The sequence below is a fragment of the Macrobrachium rosenbergii genome, chromosome 49, assembly GCF_040412425.1.
Source record: "Macrobrachium rosenbergii isolate ZJJX-2024 chromosome 49, ASM4041242v1, whole genome shotgun sequence".
In the NCBI taxonomy this organism is placed as follows: Eukaryota; Metazoa; Arthropoda; class Malacostraca; order Decapoda; family Palaemonidae; genus Macrobrachium; species Macrobrachium rosenbergii.
The window spans coordinates 30,178,013-30,198,061 of record NC_089789.1 but is presented as its reverse complement, the minus strand read 5'-3'; the positions used below and the strand labels follow the sequence as shown (position 1 = coordinate 30,198,061).

The 20,049-nt window shown below is 37.2% G+C and overlaps 1 protein-coding gene and 1 long non-coding RNA gene across 2 annotated transcripts; both read left to right on the top strand.

The window, feature by feature from the left end:
* Positions 1-7,248: 7,248 nt before the first annotated feature.
* On the top strand, positions 7,249-9,124 carry LOC136832424 (uncharacterized). The gene is made up of 2 exons (XM_067093316.1): positions 7,249-7,408; positions 8,375-9,124. The coding sequence occupies exon 2, from the start codon at positions 8,386-8,388 to the stop codon at positions 8,878-8,880; it is 495 nt and encodes a 164-aa protein (XP_066949417.1). The 5' UTR covers positions 7,249-7,408; positions 8,375-8,385; the 3' UTR covers positions 8,881-9,124.
* Positions 9,125-10,333: 1,209 nt separating this feature from the next.
* Positions 10,334-19,454, top strand: LOC136832229 (uncharacterized). Its single transcript, XR_010851129.1, has 4 exons — positions 10,334-10,537; positions 13,642-13,755; positions 14,110-14,217; positions 14,415-19,454. It is a non-coding gene; the product is annotated as an uncharacterized lncRNA (long non-coding RNA).
* The last annotated feature ends 595 nt before the right edge of the window (positions 19,455-20,049 follow it).

The following is a 20,049-nucleotide window of genomic DNA, read 5'->3' as shown; positions in this document are numbered from 1 at the left end:
CCAAGACATCGTTAAATGGCACGGTGTCTTTCGAGGCTTGCAGACTTGGGGTTGAATGAAGGTGATTTTTTTTTAATCATTTATACCAGTAGATTGGTATAATACTAGTGAGGTCTTGATTGCCTTCAATTTGAAAGTTTAGATTTTTTTTTTAAAGCACGTGTTAATGAATTTGAGTCCTAAATTCGGCCTTGGTAAAGCTGGACGGACCCAGGTTAGGTATTTAGAAACTTTACCAAGTGCAGAAACTGTGATAATTCCGAATCTCCTAAAGGGCAGGAGAAGGTGATTTTAAATCAAAATGGCCACAGCACTACACAAGGTCCCGAATGATGAGTAACTTGATAACAGAAAAAATAAAAGTCTACCCCTTTTTTATATTTGTTCATTTCCGGAGGCACAAGTCTGTATTTTGGTTGTGAGTTTAATTTTCATTCCCTAAACTGTAAACTCAGAGGAGGATGGCGTATGAATAAACCTTTTAATTATAAACCTGTTTGTTTTTGTTAACTGTTGTTCCCTTTCAAATATAAGCTTTTTCAGAAAATGTAAGATTTTTCTGAACGGCCTGAGCCGATTAGTTGTATTAGAACTGTTGACTGTCTAGCAGAACTGATCAAAAGATCAGCTTGGCGAGTGCATCGGACTGGCTGGCATATTGTGAGCTGAGTCATGATAAATCCATCGGAGGAAGTGAAAACATTGTCAAAGAGGAACAGGTTGACTATTGTATCAGTACGCTCAACAGAGCAGATACCAAATAGAGTATGGTTAGCTCTGGACATGGTAACTGCTAGACTGTGTATTAACCTTGAATGCAGCAAATTAACACTAACCCGACTCATACTAGAGAACTTGCCAGTATTATGCCTGACACCGAAACCCACACTAATCACTTCAATCTCACGCTCACTTTAATGAACATGAAAGCCCATACTTGATAATAGGACTTCACACTACTCGCCACCTTACCTTTTTCCTCTTGATAGTTTCGAATTTTAAAATCTGTTAAATTACCGTCCTTATTCTTCCACTTACTAACCAATCTCAAACTCATTTTCTTACGTAAGCATTCTTCAGGCTTCTCAAAGACATTGGAAGAGTCGGCAGAGCTTGGACAACACTCGCTGGGCCAGTTCATTTCCCGGCCGGCTGATGAAGAGTTCGCTTTAAGATAGAAATTAATTTCTGCTATAATGTGGTGGATTCCACACAGTTGTAGGTCCTGCTGCTAAGGCAACCATTAGCCACAAATAAGTCTAATCCTTCGGGCCAGCCCTAAAGAGCTGTTAATCAGCTCAGTGGTCTGTTAAACTAAGGTATACTTTATACACACGCTTACACTACACACACGCATACACAAACACAGAATTGACCAGGGTTAAAAATGAAACATTGTACCCCTTAATAATAAATATATTGGTCATACTACATAGTTGTTTCCTAACAATTTTTAAAGCATATTAAAATTTTCATTTCTATTGTCTTTGGTGCTAGTAATTTTTTCGATTTTACTCTTGAATATTTTTGTTACTGCCATCTCTTTAACTTGTTAGCTAATATTCCACTGAGGTAGTTCTGATAACCTTGTTTTAACATAAAATAGCATAGTCTGATAGTGGTGTCAGTATACACTGCTCCTGTGTAATGATTTTGTGATCATATTAGCAAGTAATCGCGAAAGCAGGAGCCGGAATTAGTATTCCCACCACGTTTACATTCCAAATCGCATCTTAAAGTGTTCAGACTACTTTGTTCCTGGGAAATGGTTTTGTGATCACATTAGCAAGTAATTAATCGTATTTAAAATTCAGACTATTACTATCACAAAGGTTCACATAGAAATTACATGAGTGCAGTACCACAGTACTATAACGAGTCTTGGGCATGCCACAGTGGACAGGATATACTGTCAATTTTCCTTGAAAGTGGACTGAGATTTTGGGAGTGAGGCCGAACGTACAAGTTTCTGTAGTCTTCAGAGACGAAATGTTCCCATTTGACACTTAATTTAACAAGCTTAAGCCAGGCTGCGCCCACACGGTCGCATTTTGTTTGGTAAAGGTTTTTATGCTCGTGTCCAAACCAAGATCTTCAGACTTTGGTCCAAACGATGACAGTCGAGCAGTGTGAGCCTGGTGCTGACGGCAGCAAGAATGATTGATGTACGAGAAAATGGACATTTACATATGTTTAAATGTAGGGAGTAACAGAAATGATATAGTTCATTGACATTGATGAACAACGTTACTTCGTACGTCAGACAACTAATCTAAACCCATCCTCCAATCTTAACTAGCAACGAGCAAAGCCTCGGTAATTCGGTAACCATACGAAAATAAAAACCTATACAGTACTTTGCCCGCTGTTTCTCGGCTTCTGACGTCACATCGAGCAGATGTTCGTCGAGCAAAGTTCGGTCGTGTGGACACAGCCTTGATGTTGAACCAAGGGATTTTAAGTTTTATTTTCCGATCAGTCTGATCTTCCAAGACAAGTTATGGAACAAATCACGAGTTCTTTGCTTTTCAACCATACCCCAAGGAAGGTAGTTAAGGCCTGTCCAGACGAGCGGGCCTGATCGGCGGCAAACACTGTTCCCATTGTTCCACTTTACTGACCCGACCGGGAGTGTGGAGCCAGAACGATGCGATTGACTGGTAACGATGCTTTAGAAGAGAGAGAGAAAATATAAAAGGTTGGAAGCGCCAGACGGGCATGCCCGCTAGTGTGGACAGGCCATAAGTCTACACATCACTTAACGACAATAGGATTTAAGAATTTGAGTTCATTCTGTATTACCCCACCTTAGTGAAGGGGGTCTGTTGTGTCAACAGACTGATGAGATGGCCGGAGTTGACTTTGATACTTGGAGGCCTTCCTTTCTTGAGTGGTGTGTGTACACCATCATCTATGTAATTCCTAACATGTTTGTCACATGTCAAAGAACTTCAGATGTGATTTTACTTTTAAAACTACCTTGTGGGTTAGTAGCAGTTAAGCATATCTTTTGTCAGCTGTTGATCTGCAACTTATATAGCTAAAAAACTTTTCAAGACAAATTTTCGGAAAAAGGCGGATTGTAGTGAACTGTTGAAGGTTCTTCGGAGCATGAGACGGGGGTTTCCTCTAAAACAGCAGCAGTGATTTAGTCGTCCTAGAAGACAACTTTGCACACACAAACGGTAAAAGAAATTTCTGACAAAACAGCGAAATCTTCAATATATATCTTTTCGACATACTATCCAGTCATTAAATTAATTTTAATCTTAACTTTATAAATCGTCGTGGTCTCTCGCCTAATCATAACAGAGGTCTGTGGATGTTGAATTTTAATGCTTTTGTGGCACCCTGTCTAACCATCCGAGATATTTCTGTAGGTCGTGATGATAAAGTCTACAAACAACTTGAACAGTCATTCGGAGTATGAAAACCACAGTGTTTTGAACGTTCAGAATTTTAATAGGCCTACATATTCCTGATTTATTTTTTCTCGTCGGAACCTTTTTCACATTTGTACGTTGGTCACTCCTTCAGTCTGCTTAATGGAATTCTCTCCGTAAACACCGACCACCTTTCTCTAATGGTTTTATGCATTGTTTCCTTTTCATGGTTACTCAAGCATGGGCTGTGTACCGTAAAAGAAGATACAGATTTCAAGCTATGGCTGGGTACCGTAAAAGAAGACAGAGAGATTCCTTTTGTCACTCAAGCTATGGCTGGGTACCGTAAAAGAAGATAGGCAGATAGAGAGGTTCCTTTTAATAGTCACTCAAGCTATGGCTGGATACAGTAAAAGAAGATAGATAGATAGACAGGTAGAGATACCTTTTAATGGTCGCTCTAGCTATGGCTGGGTACCGCAAAAGAAGATAGATAGATAGACAGATTTCCTTTTAATGGCCACTCAAGCTATGGCTGGGTATCGTAAAAGAAAATAGATAGATAAATAGACAGAGAGACAGAAGCCAGTTGCAGTGTCGTAGGGCTTCGCTGTCAATGTAATTAGTTACCTCGCCCTCTATAAGACTGATGAAGTGGGTTGGGAAACAAGAGAGACCGAAAAGTATTTCATGTTCTGAGGTGAATGGTGTGGAGAGAGAGAGAGAGAGAGAGAGAGTGTGTGTGTGTGTGTGTGTGTGTGTGTGTGTATCTGGGACTCTAACGATTGGTTAACGAAGGAAATCGATAAAGGATTGTTGTTACATTTGCGGCCCAGAATATCCATTCCCCATCGAAATCAGCTTCACCAAAATTTAAAATGCATCTAAAAAGACTAGGCATCATTAGAGCAGCTAAAAATTCAGTGTGTCTTATCTAAGAATTATTTTATTTAAAATTTTGTATCCTGTGAAGAAAATTCTATAAAATGTCTCGAAAAAAAAAAAATTTATTGCGAGAAAGTTGTCGCGCTGAAAATATTACTTCGTAAGACAAAGCGATATACCTCATCTCAAACAAATTCCATTTCAGATCGAAATATTACAGCTAACGGGGGAAAAAATATTGTATCTGCTGTGGAATATATAATATCTCAAGACGAACATCTATTACAAGTTGAAAGTGTTAATTCGCGAATCGCAATATAACTTGACAAATATAAATGTAATGTAGTCAACGTCTTTGATAATATAACGATGTTGAAAATATCAAATTCCAAATAAGTAAAAAATGCGCCGAAGTTTCTTCAGCGCAATCGAGTTTTCTGTATAGCGTATAATGCTGTATGAAACTCTTAAGCCATGGCCCATGAAACTCTCAGCCACGGCCAATGAATCTTTCAGCCACGTCCCGGTGGTGGACTGTGTTTTTGGCGCACCTATAGCGATGCCAGAAGCAAGATCATGGCTAACTTTTACCTTGAATATAATAAAAACTACTGAGACTAGAGGGCTGCAATTTGGTATGTTTGATGATTGGGTGGTGGATGATCAGCATACCAATTTGCATCCCTGTAGCCTCAGTAGTTTTTAAGACCTGAGGGCGGACAGGAAAAAGTGCAGACGGAAAGACAAAATAGCCATTCTCAATAGTTTTCTTTTACAGAAAACTAAAAAGATACATCCAAAGTCGACTGCAGTGCACCTTCAATAGAGAAGTTACCGTTCATCAGATAAGTCAAAATCCACGAATGAGAAGCCAAGCACATGTTGCCAGCCGCTAATGACCCGCAATGAAGAGGAAGCAGATAGGAATGATAGCGCTGGGTGATAACACTCGGTGATAGCAGAAGAAGAAGAAGAAGAAGAAGATAGCATCCGATGATAGCACTCACGAACAATGGATTGCGTGGCACTCGTGTCAGATGGACTGTTCTGAGACCATTGTTTGGTCTAAATTGGATTGAAGGTGATCTGTAGTGCGTTGGATTTAATTAGCTTGTTTTTCATTTCGCTGCTTCGGATCGAGGAAGAGGTGAGGTCGCGGCTTACTCAAGAACAGTTGGGTAGGAGAGTTATTCCAGTTCAGTGGTCTAGTGTTTGTTGCGTGCAGTAGTACCAATTGAAGGGAATTTGTTGAGAATTGTATTGATATATATATATATATATATATATATATATATATATATATATATATATATATATATATATATATATATATATATATGTGTGTGTGTGTGTGTGTGTGTGTGTGTGTGTGTATGTGTGTGTTAATATCTTTTTTCTTTTGTATATTTATTTTTCTTAAAATTTCTTCAACATGTTATTTAATCATTTTAATTTTAGAAATCGTTTAAAGCATTTAACAATCAACAAAATTTCGAACACCAGGCATTTAAACTGATGTCTTATCATTAACCTCTCCCTCTCTCTCTCTCTCTCTCTCTCTCTCTCTCTCTCTGTTGAGATTTTAAAGGAAAACTCGTCATCATATGGGAAGTGGATGAATAATCATTATGTAATGGGGGGGGGGTGGCGGCTACGAAGCAATAACTTGAAAATTATGTATTTCATATTTTCCTCCACTTCTTTGGTTTTCTGTTATTAATGACTCAATTTATATGAAACGCCGTCAATACAATATCGATTAATAGCAAAGAAGTTACGCAATAGACGAACCTACCATTCCTGGAAACTCTGATAGACGCAAACGCCCTCTTAAGATCGCCGCGTTCCTGAATATCGTAGACTAGGCCATTCTTAATTAATACGACCTCATAGTTTTATAAAATAATCCAAAGGTCTCTCACTGGAGGGCCCTGATTCACCTTTATGAGAATCAATAAGGGTATTATCTAAAGGCATCTCTGCGAACGACCTGAGAAGTAGTAAGTTTGAAGACTAATTTTGAAAGCCAGAGAAGCTCTCTCTCTCTCTCTCTCTCTCTCTCTCTCTCTCTCTCTCTATCGCACGCACTCAGTCATCTGCAAATTTCCTCCAAAGTTATGAATAAATTTATTTACATTTTAAAACATTAACAGTTCGGAGAAATTTGGCGACCAGCTTTTGTTGTTGCTAGAATGCCTGACGTCATTTATAATAAAGGATTTTCATTCAGCGTCCAATTAACATCATACTAATTTCTAATTAACTGCGTCGCTATAATTAATTATTAGGCAACTTCCTGTGTGTAATTAAACTTTTTGATATACTGCTGCTTCAACGAGAACTCAGTGAATATGTTTATTTTCCCTTCTAGAAGTAATTGTACATTTTAATTTTACTTAAGAAAAAATACAGGTAATTCAAGGGAACTTATTGTGGAAGTAATAACAAGAAAGAAATGACTGCATAAGTAACGTGAATTCAATTACATGTCTTAGATTTTATCAATCGCTAGTCGACAGATATACGAATTTCTCTGAGTGAAAATTCATACTTCATCTTCGCTGACATGTGAAGAAAAACTATTCATAACTGCCCTAGCCTTTGCGAAAATAAACTCGTAACGTTATACAGTATCACAAAACACTTGCTAGCATTTTACTTTTCCTCCATTTCCGCTTCCTTTCTTCAATCGTGCTGTCCAACCTCTCATATCCTTGTACTTCATCTTCCCGATTTTCTGGATTTATTCATCTTGCTGTCCAACCACGCCCACTCCCTCTTTTCACTGTCATAAGAGGTGAACGACCGAAAGTGCTCGGCTCGACAGCCTAAATTTCACAAAATCAAATCAAACCGCTTTCAAGGCACGAAGAATCTATATTTCATGGTGTTTCCTGGTGCTACTCTTATCTCTGTTGACTACGTGAGAAGTGAACAGCAGGTTAGTAGATATTTCCATTGACTGTACGTACACCACATTGGAAACTCTCACGCCTTATCGGGAGACTTCGCCCTATGCCTCAGTTGTGAGCTTCGTTTTGATTTTCCAATTTCTACCCAGCGTCCATGCGTCGTTAGTCAGTACAACACCTGCTCGAGCGTTTCAAAAGAGGCTGATGGTAACAAGTCGAAATTCGCTTGTGAGTTCTGAAGTGGCTGAGCATAACAGATTAAATTTTTCCTTACGATTCCATGGTCATAAATCGTAATTCGCTCCAGGGTGTTAGAAGTGCCCTAACGTAAACATTTAAAATTTTACTTAAGATTTCAGAAGTAGCTGAGGGCACAAATTCTTAGTGCATTCTAAAAATATCGAAGTGGCTGATTGTTACAAATCGAACGAAATTCACTTTAGTAGTTCTGAAGTAACGGGGGAGTAAAAACTCAAGAATTCAAAAGTGGTGAAGGATAACAAGTCGAAATTTGCTCTATGACTTCAAAAGCAGCAGAAGATATCAAGTCGAAATTTGTTCAAAGATTTCTGGGGTGGCTATAGGTCACAAATCGAAATTTTGACACAACATGAAAAACTTTCATGCAGATATGTACAATTGTGAATTTTCACTTATTTCTCGAAAGTATTGTGAAATCAATTTTAAAAGGCTGGCTGATCAGGATGCCAGTTAGTCTCTTCCTCTTTGCAAGTAAAATATATGAACAGAGGGATATTTTTATTCACTGAATTTTCATATTTAACGGTTGGGTAGAAATGGTATTTACAGACACAGGCATTCACACAGAAAAAGAGTGTTAAAATCTGCATGTTTCATGCTTAGGTACAGAATATCTTTGCCAAAGTAACATTTGGATTAAATAATTAAGAACCATTGGCCTATGAGCTGTTGTCTGACCTTTTGCTGTATATATGGATGCTCATATTTGAAGGTGAGCCTATTAATCCTCATTTAATTCCTAATCTTTTGTTTTCCATTTCTTCATTAGGTGGTGCATAATTCTGTGGAAGCTTGTTTTGTCAAGTCATGGCCTTTTTGGCTTATTCCATAGAAATATTTTCATATTTTGAATAATAATAATAATAATAATAATAATAATAATAATAATAATAATAATAATAATCACTTTACCTTATATGCTGGCTCCTACAGATTCGCGTACCATGATGTCAGCCATTGCAGAACCGCCAGGCAGTGAGAGCGCTTCCAACTACTCCAACTCACAGGCAAAGCGAGTCGCCGTTTCTGCGGCTCTGTCGTCATCCACAGGAAGTGTTTGGGCTTTGGGAATCGACCGCGACGGAACAGGAATCAGTAACCATATGATCATCCACAATAACACTGACCATAGCATTGGCCTTCATGAATATTACCTCCACTGGGGTCAGGCTAAAATAGTGCCCAAGGGCATTCTTCCGAGCCGTAGTGAAGATGACGCACTTTTCCACGCAGCTGGAGGCTGGGCAACTACTGGGAGCAACGGCATCGTCACCTACCAGTTGGACGAGGACACCTACCTCCACATTCTCTGGGACTGCCCATACAATTTTAACCACTACTGCAACTTCATAGGCCTCTACCTCTGCGACAAGGAGAAAAAGAAACCTTCTGGGACTCTTTCAACAGGATGGAACAATACATCAAAGATCCGGAAATGATCCCAGACAGGAGATCGTCTTTTGATCTTGTTTGTTGTGGTCCTGGGGAAAGATCATACAGCAGTAACGGTAATATAGCCTGGGGTGTGCGGAGGCCATGCGAAGTTATGATGGGGAAATACTATGTAACCATGACTATGGGGGACAGCCACAGAACGTCTAGTACAGTGACTATATTTGACATCAACTCATTGCCTGGCTTTGTTAAAAATAAGATCAAGTAATTATACGATAACTAATGTTTTGTACGACTTTGTAATTTTACCTTACAACAAATAAACGATAATGGAAGATTATCTGCTAGCACCCCCTTCCTCCTTTGGTCTTGAAAAATATGGATTTTCTTTTTCTTTCAGAATAGTTAGTAATTTACTGTGGGTGTATCATAAGCTGATATAGGAATTCAGTGGCGTGTAATGTGAACAATGGAATATTTCCTTTTCTCAGCCTTCTTTTTCTTCACTTCAAGCAATCACATATTTGAATTAACAATACAGAACTTAACAGTGTGATTGCTACAAGGATGAATAAACGAAGATCTCACCATCAAAGGTCATCAGTGCCAAAAGGAAAAGAAATTAAGATAACTGATATTTACTAAACTGAAATAGAACCAACAATTCTTTATGTTTACTGTAATGAAAGTTACTTCTAACAAATATAACCTAACGAGTTAACTTACTGAGTTACCTATGCGAGAGAGAACGAATAAGACAAGCAAAGGAGAAAATCAGTGCATGTGTCAATGGACTTTAAGTGACAATAGACCTGACTCTTGAGCAGGGGCATACTAAAGACTCCAGGAAGCGCAGATGGCAGAGATTTCCATTCTTTCCAGTCTTCTTGCAAATCATATGGATTCTGATGCTTGTGAAGTTTAAGAAAGGCTTGAATCCTTTTTCTATGTGCCATGGTCCCATTAAACATCGTGTATGGAATCCCTGATAAAGACTCGTCACTTGTTTGCCAATATCATTAGCTTTGGCTATACATTTTTATGGTCTAGAAATTGTTGCATCGAGTAATTTTGTAGTACTAGTTATGCAAAAGGACTATGGTTTCATAAAAGACATTTATAGGAAAACTAAGTATAATGCAAACACATTTCAGGTTTCCCTGAAATGAAGAAGGACGAATAGAGCAATTGTTTAGTGAGAATTAGCCATAATTCCTTATATAATCGACACAGGTGAATATAGTAACCTCTTCAAAAGTAACAATACCACGATCAATATGACAAAGCTCATTTTGTGCTTCCAGAGAAGTATTGCTTAAATAAACTGTCGAATTCACTTGAGAGTAGAAATTTGACTGTATTTTTGATAAGTACAAAACTTATAAAAAAGCTGAGAAAAAACAGAAAATACTAAGGAAGTCAAAACTGAAAGATGCTGTTAAGAATACATTTGAAATGCAAGAGGGGAAACAAATCATTACTCCGTGCATAATGCGGGCAAGAAGAAGAACGCCAAAAACAATAACAAACAGAAAACTACTACAAACCAACAACCTATGCTGGAGAAACGAGGAAAATGTACAGGCTCTCCAAGAAACAAAAGCCACTGCTGGCACAAGGCCATCATGTTATAACAACAATGAACATAACGCTGAAACTTTCGTGCTTTAGGCAACGATAGAGTACTTGAGGCTAAGCCAGGTAGGCCAAAGCCATAGTCAGCCTTTTGACAGCCTGGACTATGCCTTGAATCATTTATCTATTCTTGGCGATATATTTTACTTTAAACCATGAGGCCACCTATTTTAGGTCACTTTGAACTTGACAAATTTTATTTTCCAATGGTAAAATTGAAGATTACTAGCCTACCATGCCCCTCTCGTTTGGTAACTCAATTTACGTGCACAGTGGGCGCCGCGTTTAGTACCAGCCCCTTGGAAATGAACGTGAAAACATAAACAAAAGACTGTAAATATCATTAACACAACCAAAAGGTATAAACAAAAACAAGTAAAAGCCAGTAAATGTTATGGTTACCGACGAGAAATACCCCATATTGCAGTATAGGCCTAATTGAAGTCTTCAGTTTTGCCCGAAACTTAACCTATGTTACTAATTCCTGTCTGTAATACGTGATACTAGTTTGGAAGTTTGCTATGTTATAGCCTGAACTTACGTGAATCTGAATGAGAGCTATCAATTGGATTAAGGTCCATGTATTCTACTTTTTCCCCGCCCTAAAAGCCCAATTTATAGAGGATAAGACTGGGTCCACCTTTGCTAAACTTATTTGCTGATGAAACTCATGTCAAAAACATTCAAAGCTCTCATTAAAACATAAGAAAGTTATATTTTAAAGTGCAAATGGGTTCCCCCTGGAAGCCTGCTCATAGCCTAATAGGCTACAATTACATTACTGACCTGGCCAGGGGAGGGCCGAGGCCCCCAAGTGACAATGAATGTTGAGCATGTGGACTGGCCTGGGTAACCCATAGCATTAATGGGTCCAAATGCTCAATTTTTGTCATGAAATGTTGAACAGCGAACAGGTGGAATGGCTTAGGCCAACCCTTATTGGTACTAGGTCCAAATCCTCACTTTTTCTTTGTGCAATGATATTAAGATCAGAGAACAACAGATGATTGGCTAACCTTATTCAAAGTTGCTGCTGATAACTTTTTCAACACATCTGATTATTACACTTCCATGTGTATGTTGGGTGGATGATGTGGGAGGTAGGACTATTACTCATAAATTTCCTTTCACTATGTTACATACATCACAAGCACCAGAGAAATCAAGTAAATCCTCCTGGTGTAGCCAGTTTTGGTATTCACCTTGGTTTTGGAGAAACTGGAAATGGGTTGAAAGTAGTAACAACCCTGACATATTGGAATCATCAGAATTGGAAAACTCCCAGAATAGTATAATATCATGTCTTGCCATGATTTTGGTGGAAACAGGAATGAAAGGTTGAATGCTGGTCTTAGCATGCATGTATGAATCATAACACTGCAAAGATAGTAACACAGTAGAAGTCTTTTTTAAAATGTTCTCATACTGTATACCTATTCCATTAGTGGTAGGTAATAAGTTTGTTGTGTGTACAAATGAAATTTAATCCCTAACAAACTTTTAATAGATTACAAATGTAAAATAATATTTCTCTTAAAGTTTTTTTATATGATTTTGATGACTCAGGCAGTCCATTCCTTTGGAAAGGGGCAGGTGATCCATTACTCCAGATACACCCTCTCCACTAATCCAACATTAATTGAAGACCACTGTTGAAAACGGGAGTTTTTAGGCGAAGAAATACAAAATAAATACAGGGATGCAAAACCCTAAACCCAAACACTTGTCAAGGGAATTTCCTAATAAAAACCATTTTAGGACTTCAGCTAATGCAATAGAAATAGCCCTAATAAATTGTCTGTGAAAATGTAGACTATACTGTATCCTTACTTCACGTGGGGGACTTGCCTGACAATGAGGGGAGGGCTTCCTTTGTTATCTTTAGAGGTAACTGTAAATGTCAATACTTTGAAAGATGTAAGTAAGCATGTACATTCAGTATACAGTCAGTTTTGTCAATAAACCAAGAAATTAGCTAAATAGTCTTCTGATTGACTGAATTTCATGCAAGGCTAATTTCCATTATCAATAATTTCTAAGTTTCCCCAGTCCTCACCTTGACTAGATTAACTTGGATCTTTCCTTGATAGTGACCCCCAAGGGTTATAGTAATCATAGTAAGGATGAAATTTATTCAAATTTGAGGATGGTTAAGAAATTATTGCTTCAAAACAGTACTGAACAACCTATCTTATCTTGAAGGTTGGTATTTCATTGCGGTGAAATAGAGTACAGTTATTTATTGGCATATCTTTTGAAAAATAATCTACAAGTAACATCTCAACTTAATGGACAGTACCTCAACCCAATGGACTTTTATATTTATCAGGAAGATTATTATGATTATATTTATCAGGAACATCATTATGATTATTTTTTGCTATGTTGCCATTGTAGATCTGATTAATTTTTAGATAAATCTCTTAATTGAATGTTAAGCGTAAAGTACAGGTTAGTGTAGGTTAGGAACTATGTGGAATTGCTATTAGCAGTAAGATATCTAGAACATATTCAAGTACAGGCTATAATATAGGGACTTTGTTACTTATCAGAAAGCCAGACTCCCAAATTGTCTATTAAGTTGAGGTGCTACTTTATTGGGAAATTGCATATTTTGTGTGAAATGAACAAGGAACTTATTTTTGATGGTGAATTGTTACTGCCTTTTGCCTATCGTTGAAGACTAATTACTGTATAAACAGGTAGCTTTATTCAAATAAAGACTACTGGACCATTTATTATTTTGGTAACAGGTTTGAGGCTTCATTTCATAATAGTCATTATTAGATAAGTAAGTTTTATCAATGTTTTCATGTAATATTAAAATATACATTTGACTATTTGATAATATTTGAGACAACAATACATAATTATAGAGTTTGTAGTTATAATGATAACTGTCCTCATTAGTCAAGATATAAGCACAGGTTCATGTTTAACAAGCTAGACAAGAAGCAGACTTCTTATGTGTAGGATGAACAGTATTCTGTGTTGTCTTTTGTATGGATTATGTTTTCAGGTGTGTCAGATATGTTAGAAATAGTGTCTTGTATCATGAATACATACTGTCATTTTGGGAGGTAGAAAATAAAAAAAAAGTTGTCAATAGGATTTAAAATGCAGTCAGAATTTTTTTTGTTTCTGCTAATGAATGGCTTTATGATTCACAGGTACAAAATTTTTGAAAAGCCCTAAATGATGTGGGTGAGGAAACACCAATTTAATTGCTGAAATGAGTTGGAAAGACCGTACAAGAAGCAGACTACTCATGAATAACATGAAAGGTAACCTTTGGTGTATTCTATACAGGCTATATTTTCAGGTGACATCAAATGTGCTAAAAAACTTATGTCGTGAATCATGAATACTCATTTAGGTAGTTTGTTAATGAAAGGAAAGTTTGCAGTGAGGTGTGAAATGTAATGAAAGTTGATTATTTTAGTTTATGCTGTACTGATGAATATCATTGTAATTCAGAGGTGCACAATTTGAGAAAAGCCGTAAACAAACTGGATAAGCAAATAAAAATTTGATTACCATGACAAGTTAGAATATAAAAAGTTGTTAATATGATTCAAAATGTAATATAGATATTTTTTGCTTTAATTTATGCTAATGAATTTCTTTGTTGTTCACAGGTGTAAAGTTTGAGAAAAGCCCTAAACAATGTGGATATGGAAAGAAAAATTTAATTTCTGAGATGAGATGGAAGGATCATACAAGAACCAAGATGTATAATATGAAAGGTAATCATGGCTATGTTCTGTAGGGATTACTTTTTCAGGGGACATCAGATTTACCAAAAATTTGGAGCTTAAATTACAAATACTGTCATAAAGTTAGTCTGTTAATGAAATAAAAGTTTTCAGTGATGTAACAAAATTAAATGAAAGCTGATTTTTTTAGCTTATGCTGTAATGATGAATATCTCTCTAATTCACAGGTACAATATTTAAGAAAGCTGTCGACAGCATGGATAAGCAAAGAAAAATTTAATTGCTGTGACAAGATGGAAGGATCTTTACATTAATATGAAGATAATTTTTTTTATTTCTATACTTAAGGTACCATATTTATGTTTTTTTGAATTACGAAGTTTTACAGCTTGAGAAAAACTTTTAGATTATCATTTCCAACCCGTCAATCATATATAGCCCTTATTTTTGGGTCACTTACTAAGTAACTCCTGTTAAGTTCTGTATGATTGATAGGTTTGTATGGAAAAATGTTTCATGTTATAAAAACTTAATACTTTAAGAGATTCATGCAATAAATTAAGTTCTTTCAGTTGCTTTTTAACTTTGTTATCTCAGAAGACTTGCAACTTACTGAGATCTTGACATATTTATTTTATTGTTTTACAACAATGAATATTCTGCCTGTGTTTATACAGTAAACAAACCTTCTTCAGCTTTGTATTTTTGCAGTAATAAATGGGAACAGTCCTTTTCCATCAGAGGAGGTCCCCGTACTCATTGGCCACATATGTTGCACTGTATTTGGGCTTTGGTCCTTACAGTTGAGATTAGCCTTGGTCTTATTTTATCCGACCTCCACTTTGTACCATTCTGCAAAGTAAGAAATATCTTTATTTGTATATAGACAGCATGATGGCATTTTATTATAAAATCCACGCCAGAAGGTGAGTGAAAACTGGGACTTTGAACAAGTACTTTCGAAGTTTATTATACATTTTCAAGTTCACACTGAATACAAAAGAAGTTGAGAGAGCCTTATATACAAAATCAGAAGGGGGGCAGGGTTATAGTTTGTTAATTTGGGCAGCATGTTCTTTTATGGATGGTACAAGATTGTTAATTGTTTGCAAGAGATCAGGTATATTTACATTTTCTCTTACTATACAAAAACAATCATCTACATATCTAACCCAAAACACCTTAGAGAATAGACTTCTTGATGGCAATTTGCAGGCATAATTTGAGATAAAATGAGGTGTATCAGCAGTTGTTGTTTATGTATAGCAAAGATGCTTCCAACTGTAAGGTATTCAGACTTGTAACATCCAGTTAGGGAGATGACATGGTGTTGAGAGTAACTATTTTACTTTTTACCATTTTCTTAGTACTGTAACATAAAATTATTCGATGTTGCTTTGCTCTTAAACTGTATTAATATTTGTTGGGGGGAGGTGGCTTGATATAGAATTTTATGGAACATAATCCAGCTATTTTGCTGTGAAACCATTTCAATATGAATTTTTGTATTGGAGTTTATAGTCTCAGGATAACCCTTGTAGCTCCCTGGTGGCCTCATGCAGAAAAGTTCCCTGATCTACTGTCCCTGCTGTCAGCAGTTCCCAGAGAGATCCTTCCAAGAGGCTTTTCTCGCAGAGCAGCGACAGAGATGTCTGGCTATCTCAGAAGATCTTCCTCAGCCGTATACCAGGGAATATGGGCCATCTACTGTGATTGGTGTCATTGAAGGGTTCTCTCTCCAGTCAGAACTTCTGTTCAGGAAATAGCAGATTTCCTAGTTTTTCTCAGGAGGGAGAAAAGTCTTTCTGTGTCTGCCATCAAAGGCTACGGGCTGCTTTGGGTTTGGTTGTGCACCTAAAAGATGTGGACCTTTCTTCTTCTTGGAAAATCTCAATGCTACTCAAAAGCTTTGAGCAGTCTTGTTCTCCTAGAGAACTTAAACCTCCCTAGTTGGGACCTGACGCTGGTGCTAAGTAGTCTCACTCGAGCCCCATATGAACCGTTACGACGGTCATCGGGCACAGACTTGACCCTTAAAATGATCTTCTTACTGCCTTTAGTTTCATTGAAGAGAGCAGGAGAACTCCATGGTCTCTCTTCTAATGTTAAACACACGAGGGGTTGGGGGTCCACAGCCTTTGAACTTGTACCGGAATTTGTAACTAAGGCTCAAAATCCTTAGATTCATGATGACAGATTTGAATCCTTTTCCATCCCTTCCCCAGGGAGATTTTGTTAATAACGACCCAGACGAATTGCTCTTATGTCCTGTCAGAACACTGCATGGTTACCTAAAAAGGACTCATCACCTCAGGCGGGGGTGGTAAAGACTTTTTTGTAAGCACAGGCTTGATCAAGAAAGAAGTATTCAAAAATGCCATCTCCTGGCTGTGAGGTTATTAGTCGTGCTTATAGCTCTTCTACAACCTCGGATTCTAACACAGTGTGTGCAAGAACACATGATGAAAGGGGTTTAGGCCCTTCATTAGCTTTTAAGAACTTATCTGTTCATAGGATTTTGAAGGCTGGTAGTTGGCTTCATCAAACCACCTTCACATCCTTTTATCTTTGGGACGTTGCTCACAGGTCCTTGACTTTTTCCTTGGGTCTGGTGGTGGCTGCTCAACAAGTGTAGCTCATCCTGTGCCCCTAGCGGGACAGTTTGTATCTTACCTAAGATAATGATATTAAAGTGAGAGTGAATGAGATGACTGGTCTTTTTTCTTTTCCCTTTTCCCCTTCTTCTCTATCCACGGGCAGTAGTAAGATTGACCCGTCATGAGCTGGAACTGGTCAGATACAGGTGAACAAGTGGCCTTTCTGTTTGAGAAAGTTTATTCTTACGTGAATATTTTCCTTGCAGAAGCTAGTCCTTCCTCTCTCTGACAAGGGGAAAGAGGAATGATAACAAACAAATTGGTGGCTAACATGGGTTTGTTTGTCAGAACAGATATAGCTGTTTAACCTCCACTTATACAGTGTTCCTCCACATTGTGTATGAGCTCAGTAGTCTGACTGTTTGGTAAACTTTTTTATCTGACAAGTCAGAGGCATGTGTCTCCTTCATCTGCTTTAGCCTGACCAGGAAATGAGACCAGGTGTGCTGAACCTCCAGTTGGTCCTCTTGATAAGACCTAGGTTTGTTCTGCATATGAAGAAATGACAAATTTTAATTAATTTGTATTTTTCATAGCTAACAAACTATGGTCTTAACGTACATTGCCCACCTCTTGCTGCCCCTCAAGTAATTCCCTGATGCGTCATGGGACTCTTGGGTGAAATGAGGTCAGCTGGTGCCTTCTCTCTCATCCAATTGGCCAAACCCCGTTGTCACCAATATCTTGTTCTACAATTTTATATGTTTTTTACCGATTTCCAGCTGGCGCTAGAAGATTTTATCCTCATGCTAAGACTGAAGGTTTGTTAGCTATGAAAAATACAAATTAATTAAAATTTGTCATTTTACTTTTTTATAGCCTTTTTATATGTGTAGTGTAATTAGTGTGCATATAAACTAACTAATATGCTTTTGTATCGGCACTGACTTATTTTACAATCAATTCTTTAAACTGTTGAGTCTGTACATGAAATGAGTTTAGTAAATATGTGAAATGAGTTATTTAGCAAAGTCCAGTGCTGGAAAAAGTTCATAATAAAAAACTGTAGACCCCAAAGACTCTACTATTGCTGAATTTTTGTGCATTATATAAATTCTTAGTGTACCAGGTTTATGGAATGTAGGTAAGGCAAACCCCAAGCTCTTGCCCCTGAAACTGGATTTTTTCCCTTTTTCACACAAGTAGGGTATAATTCTTCTTCCATAGCTTCATAAGGTCAACAGCAGAATTAGTAGTTATTTATACTAGCTCTTCCTTCTTCTATAAGTTCAGAAGATAACAGTCACTGTGGAAAAGGCTTTGGCTTTTATATGCTCATAGGAAGGGTGAGTGTCGTGCATATTGTGCTCTTTTGTTGCGATATTGTGCTTATACCCCGTAGGGGAGTGGTGCTGTCAGTGCATCTCATGGGTGCATTGTAGGCATTACCTATGGGTCTTTGCAGTGTCCCTTTGGCCCCTAGCTGCAACCCCTTTCATTCCCTTTACTGTACCTCCTTTCATATTTACTTTCTTCCGTCTCACTTTCCTCCCTCTCCTAACAATTGTTTCATAGTGCAACTGCAAGGTTTTCCTCCTGTTACACCATTCAAACCTTTTTACTCTATTTTCCTTTCAGCGCTGAATGACCTCATAGGTCCCAGCACTTGGCCTCTGGCGAATATTCTATATTCCATTCCATTCCATTCCATATTTTGTCTAAATCTTTGGAGCCAGGTTGGTTAGCGTGCTAGATTTATGCGTGGTAATGTTTGTTAATTATTAGTGTTATTATAACTAGGCTATTGAGTAATTTTTGTACACTTGAAGGCCTTGCATTTGTAATGAGATGGTTTTTTTTTAAAGGAAAAGTGAAAAAATAAAACAAGGTAACACTAAAGAATTGGACAGGTGTGCCAAAATAAATCTGAGGATTGGAGGAAAAATGAAATTTATAAAGGGGTACAACGTGAGCCAAAAATGTGTTATAGAAAACATTTACGATCATCTACAGTGTGCTAAATAATATATGAAGTTAAGGTTAGTTTTAGGGGTAGGTTGCCATCCTGATAAGGATTTTTTGTAGGGGTTTGCAGGTTGAATGCATACAGGACTTTTTAGCAGTGGGCAGGGTTTTTGGATTTTTCAGTCTTGGTGGAGGTGAGTGTCTCCAAATGCTTTTTTGGAATGTCTGTCATAGTTTGAATTGTCTGACACTAGCTGTGATTGTGAATTAATGTTAAGGTAAAATAATGGCAAAATACAGTAATTGTATGTACATTCAGAAGCAATGAAACTGTTGTTTTCACCTGTACATTTTGCCCCTGATATCTGCCAGTAATAACTGTTCATAGGTAATTTTAATCTCTTGTAAAGTATCTCATTTCCACGAGAAATGCCTTTAATTCTAATATGCACTTATTACTTTAAGTACAGTACAGGGAAATGTTACTGTACCATCAGGAGTATACAGGGCAGTACCTCAGTAAACTTGTTACCATCTGTTTTAGTCATTGTAAGGTACAACTGTCAAAGGTGAATAAACATTAACAGTTACATGTGAACTTATTGGTCTTCATTTGTCTAATTTTGTTTGTTTGTTGGCAATGAAAATTCTCTTATATATGATGGAAAAAACTAGTACACATATTGTTATAAATATCTTGTTTTATCAGTCAAAATAAGTTGAGTTCAACAAAATTGGAAACATTAAGACATGAAAATAAAATGCCAATGCATTGAATATAAAAAAATCTACAAGAAGGTACACTAGGAAAATAAAAAAATCCATAATTTCCAAACTGGACAAAGTCATCAACCGTATCCCTTTACTCTCTCCTTGGTAAACATTTTCATTACATTCACAATACTTCAGATACACAGTTAAACTTTTCAGTAATCTCAATTCAGTTGCACAAAATACACTTCAAGATTCTCAGAACATTCAGTCATCCAGATTTCTTAGGATATGGCTCAGTGTGATGTAAACAAAGACAGAGCACTGTAGGGTATCCTTTACAGTGGCCACACGATGCTGAATGAAGCTACGTTCAGCATCAGCCAAGTGACATGAGTAAGTCATGTAAGTGATGTTATATTTAAATGCAGAATCATTTCTAGAATCAAACTGCTGTTTTTTCTGACAACTTTTAGGACCCCATTTGTCAAAAGTGTGATATTTGAAGATTATTCTAGAAGATTTAGTGTCGTATGAAAAATAAGTATGGAGTGAGTATTGTACAAGTGGAAAGAAATGTACCAAATGA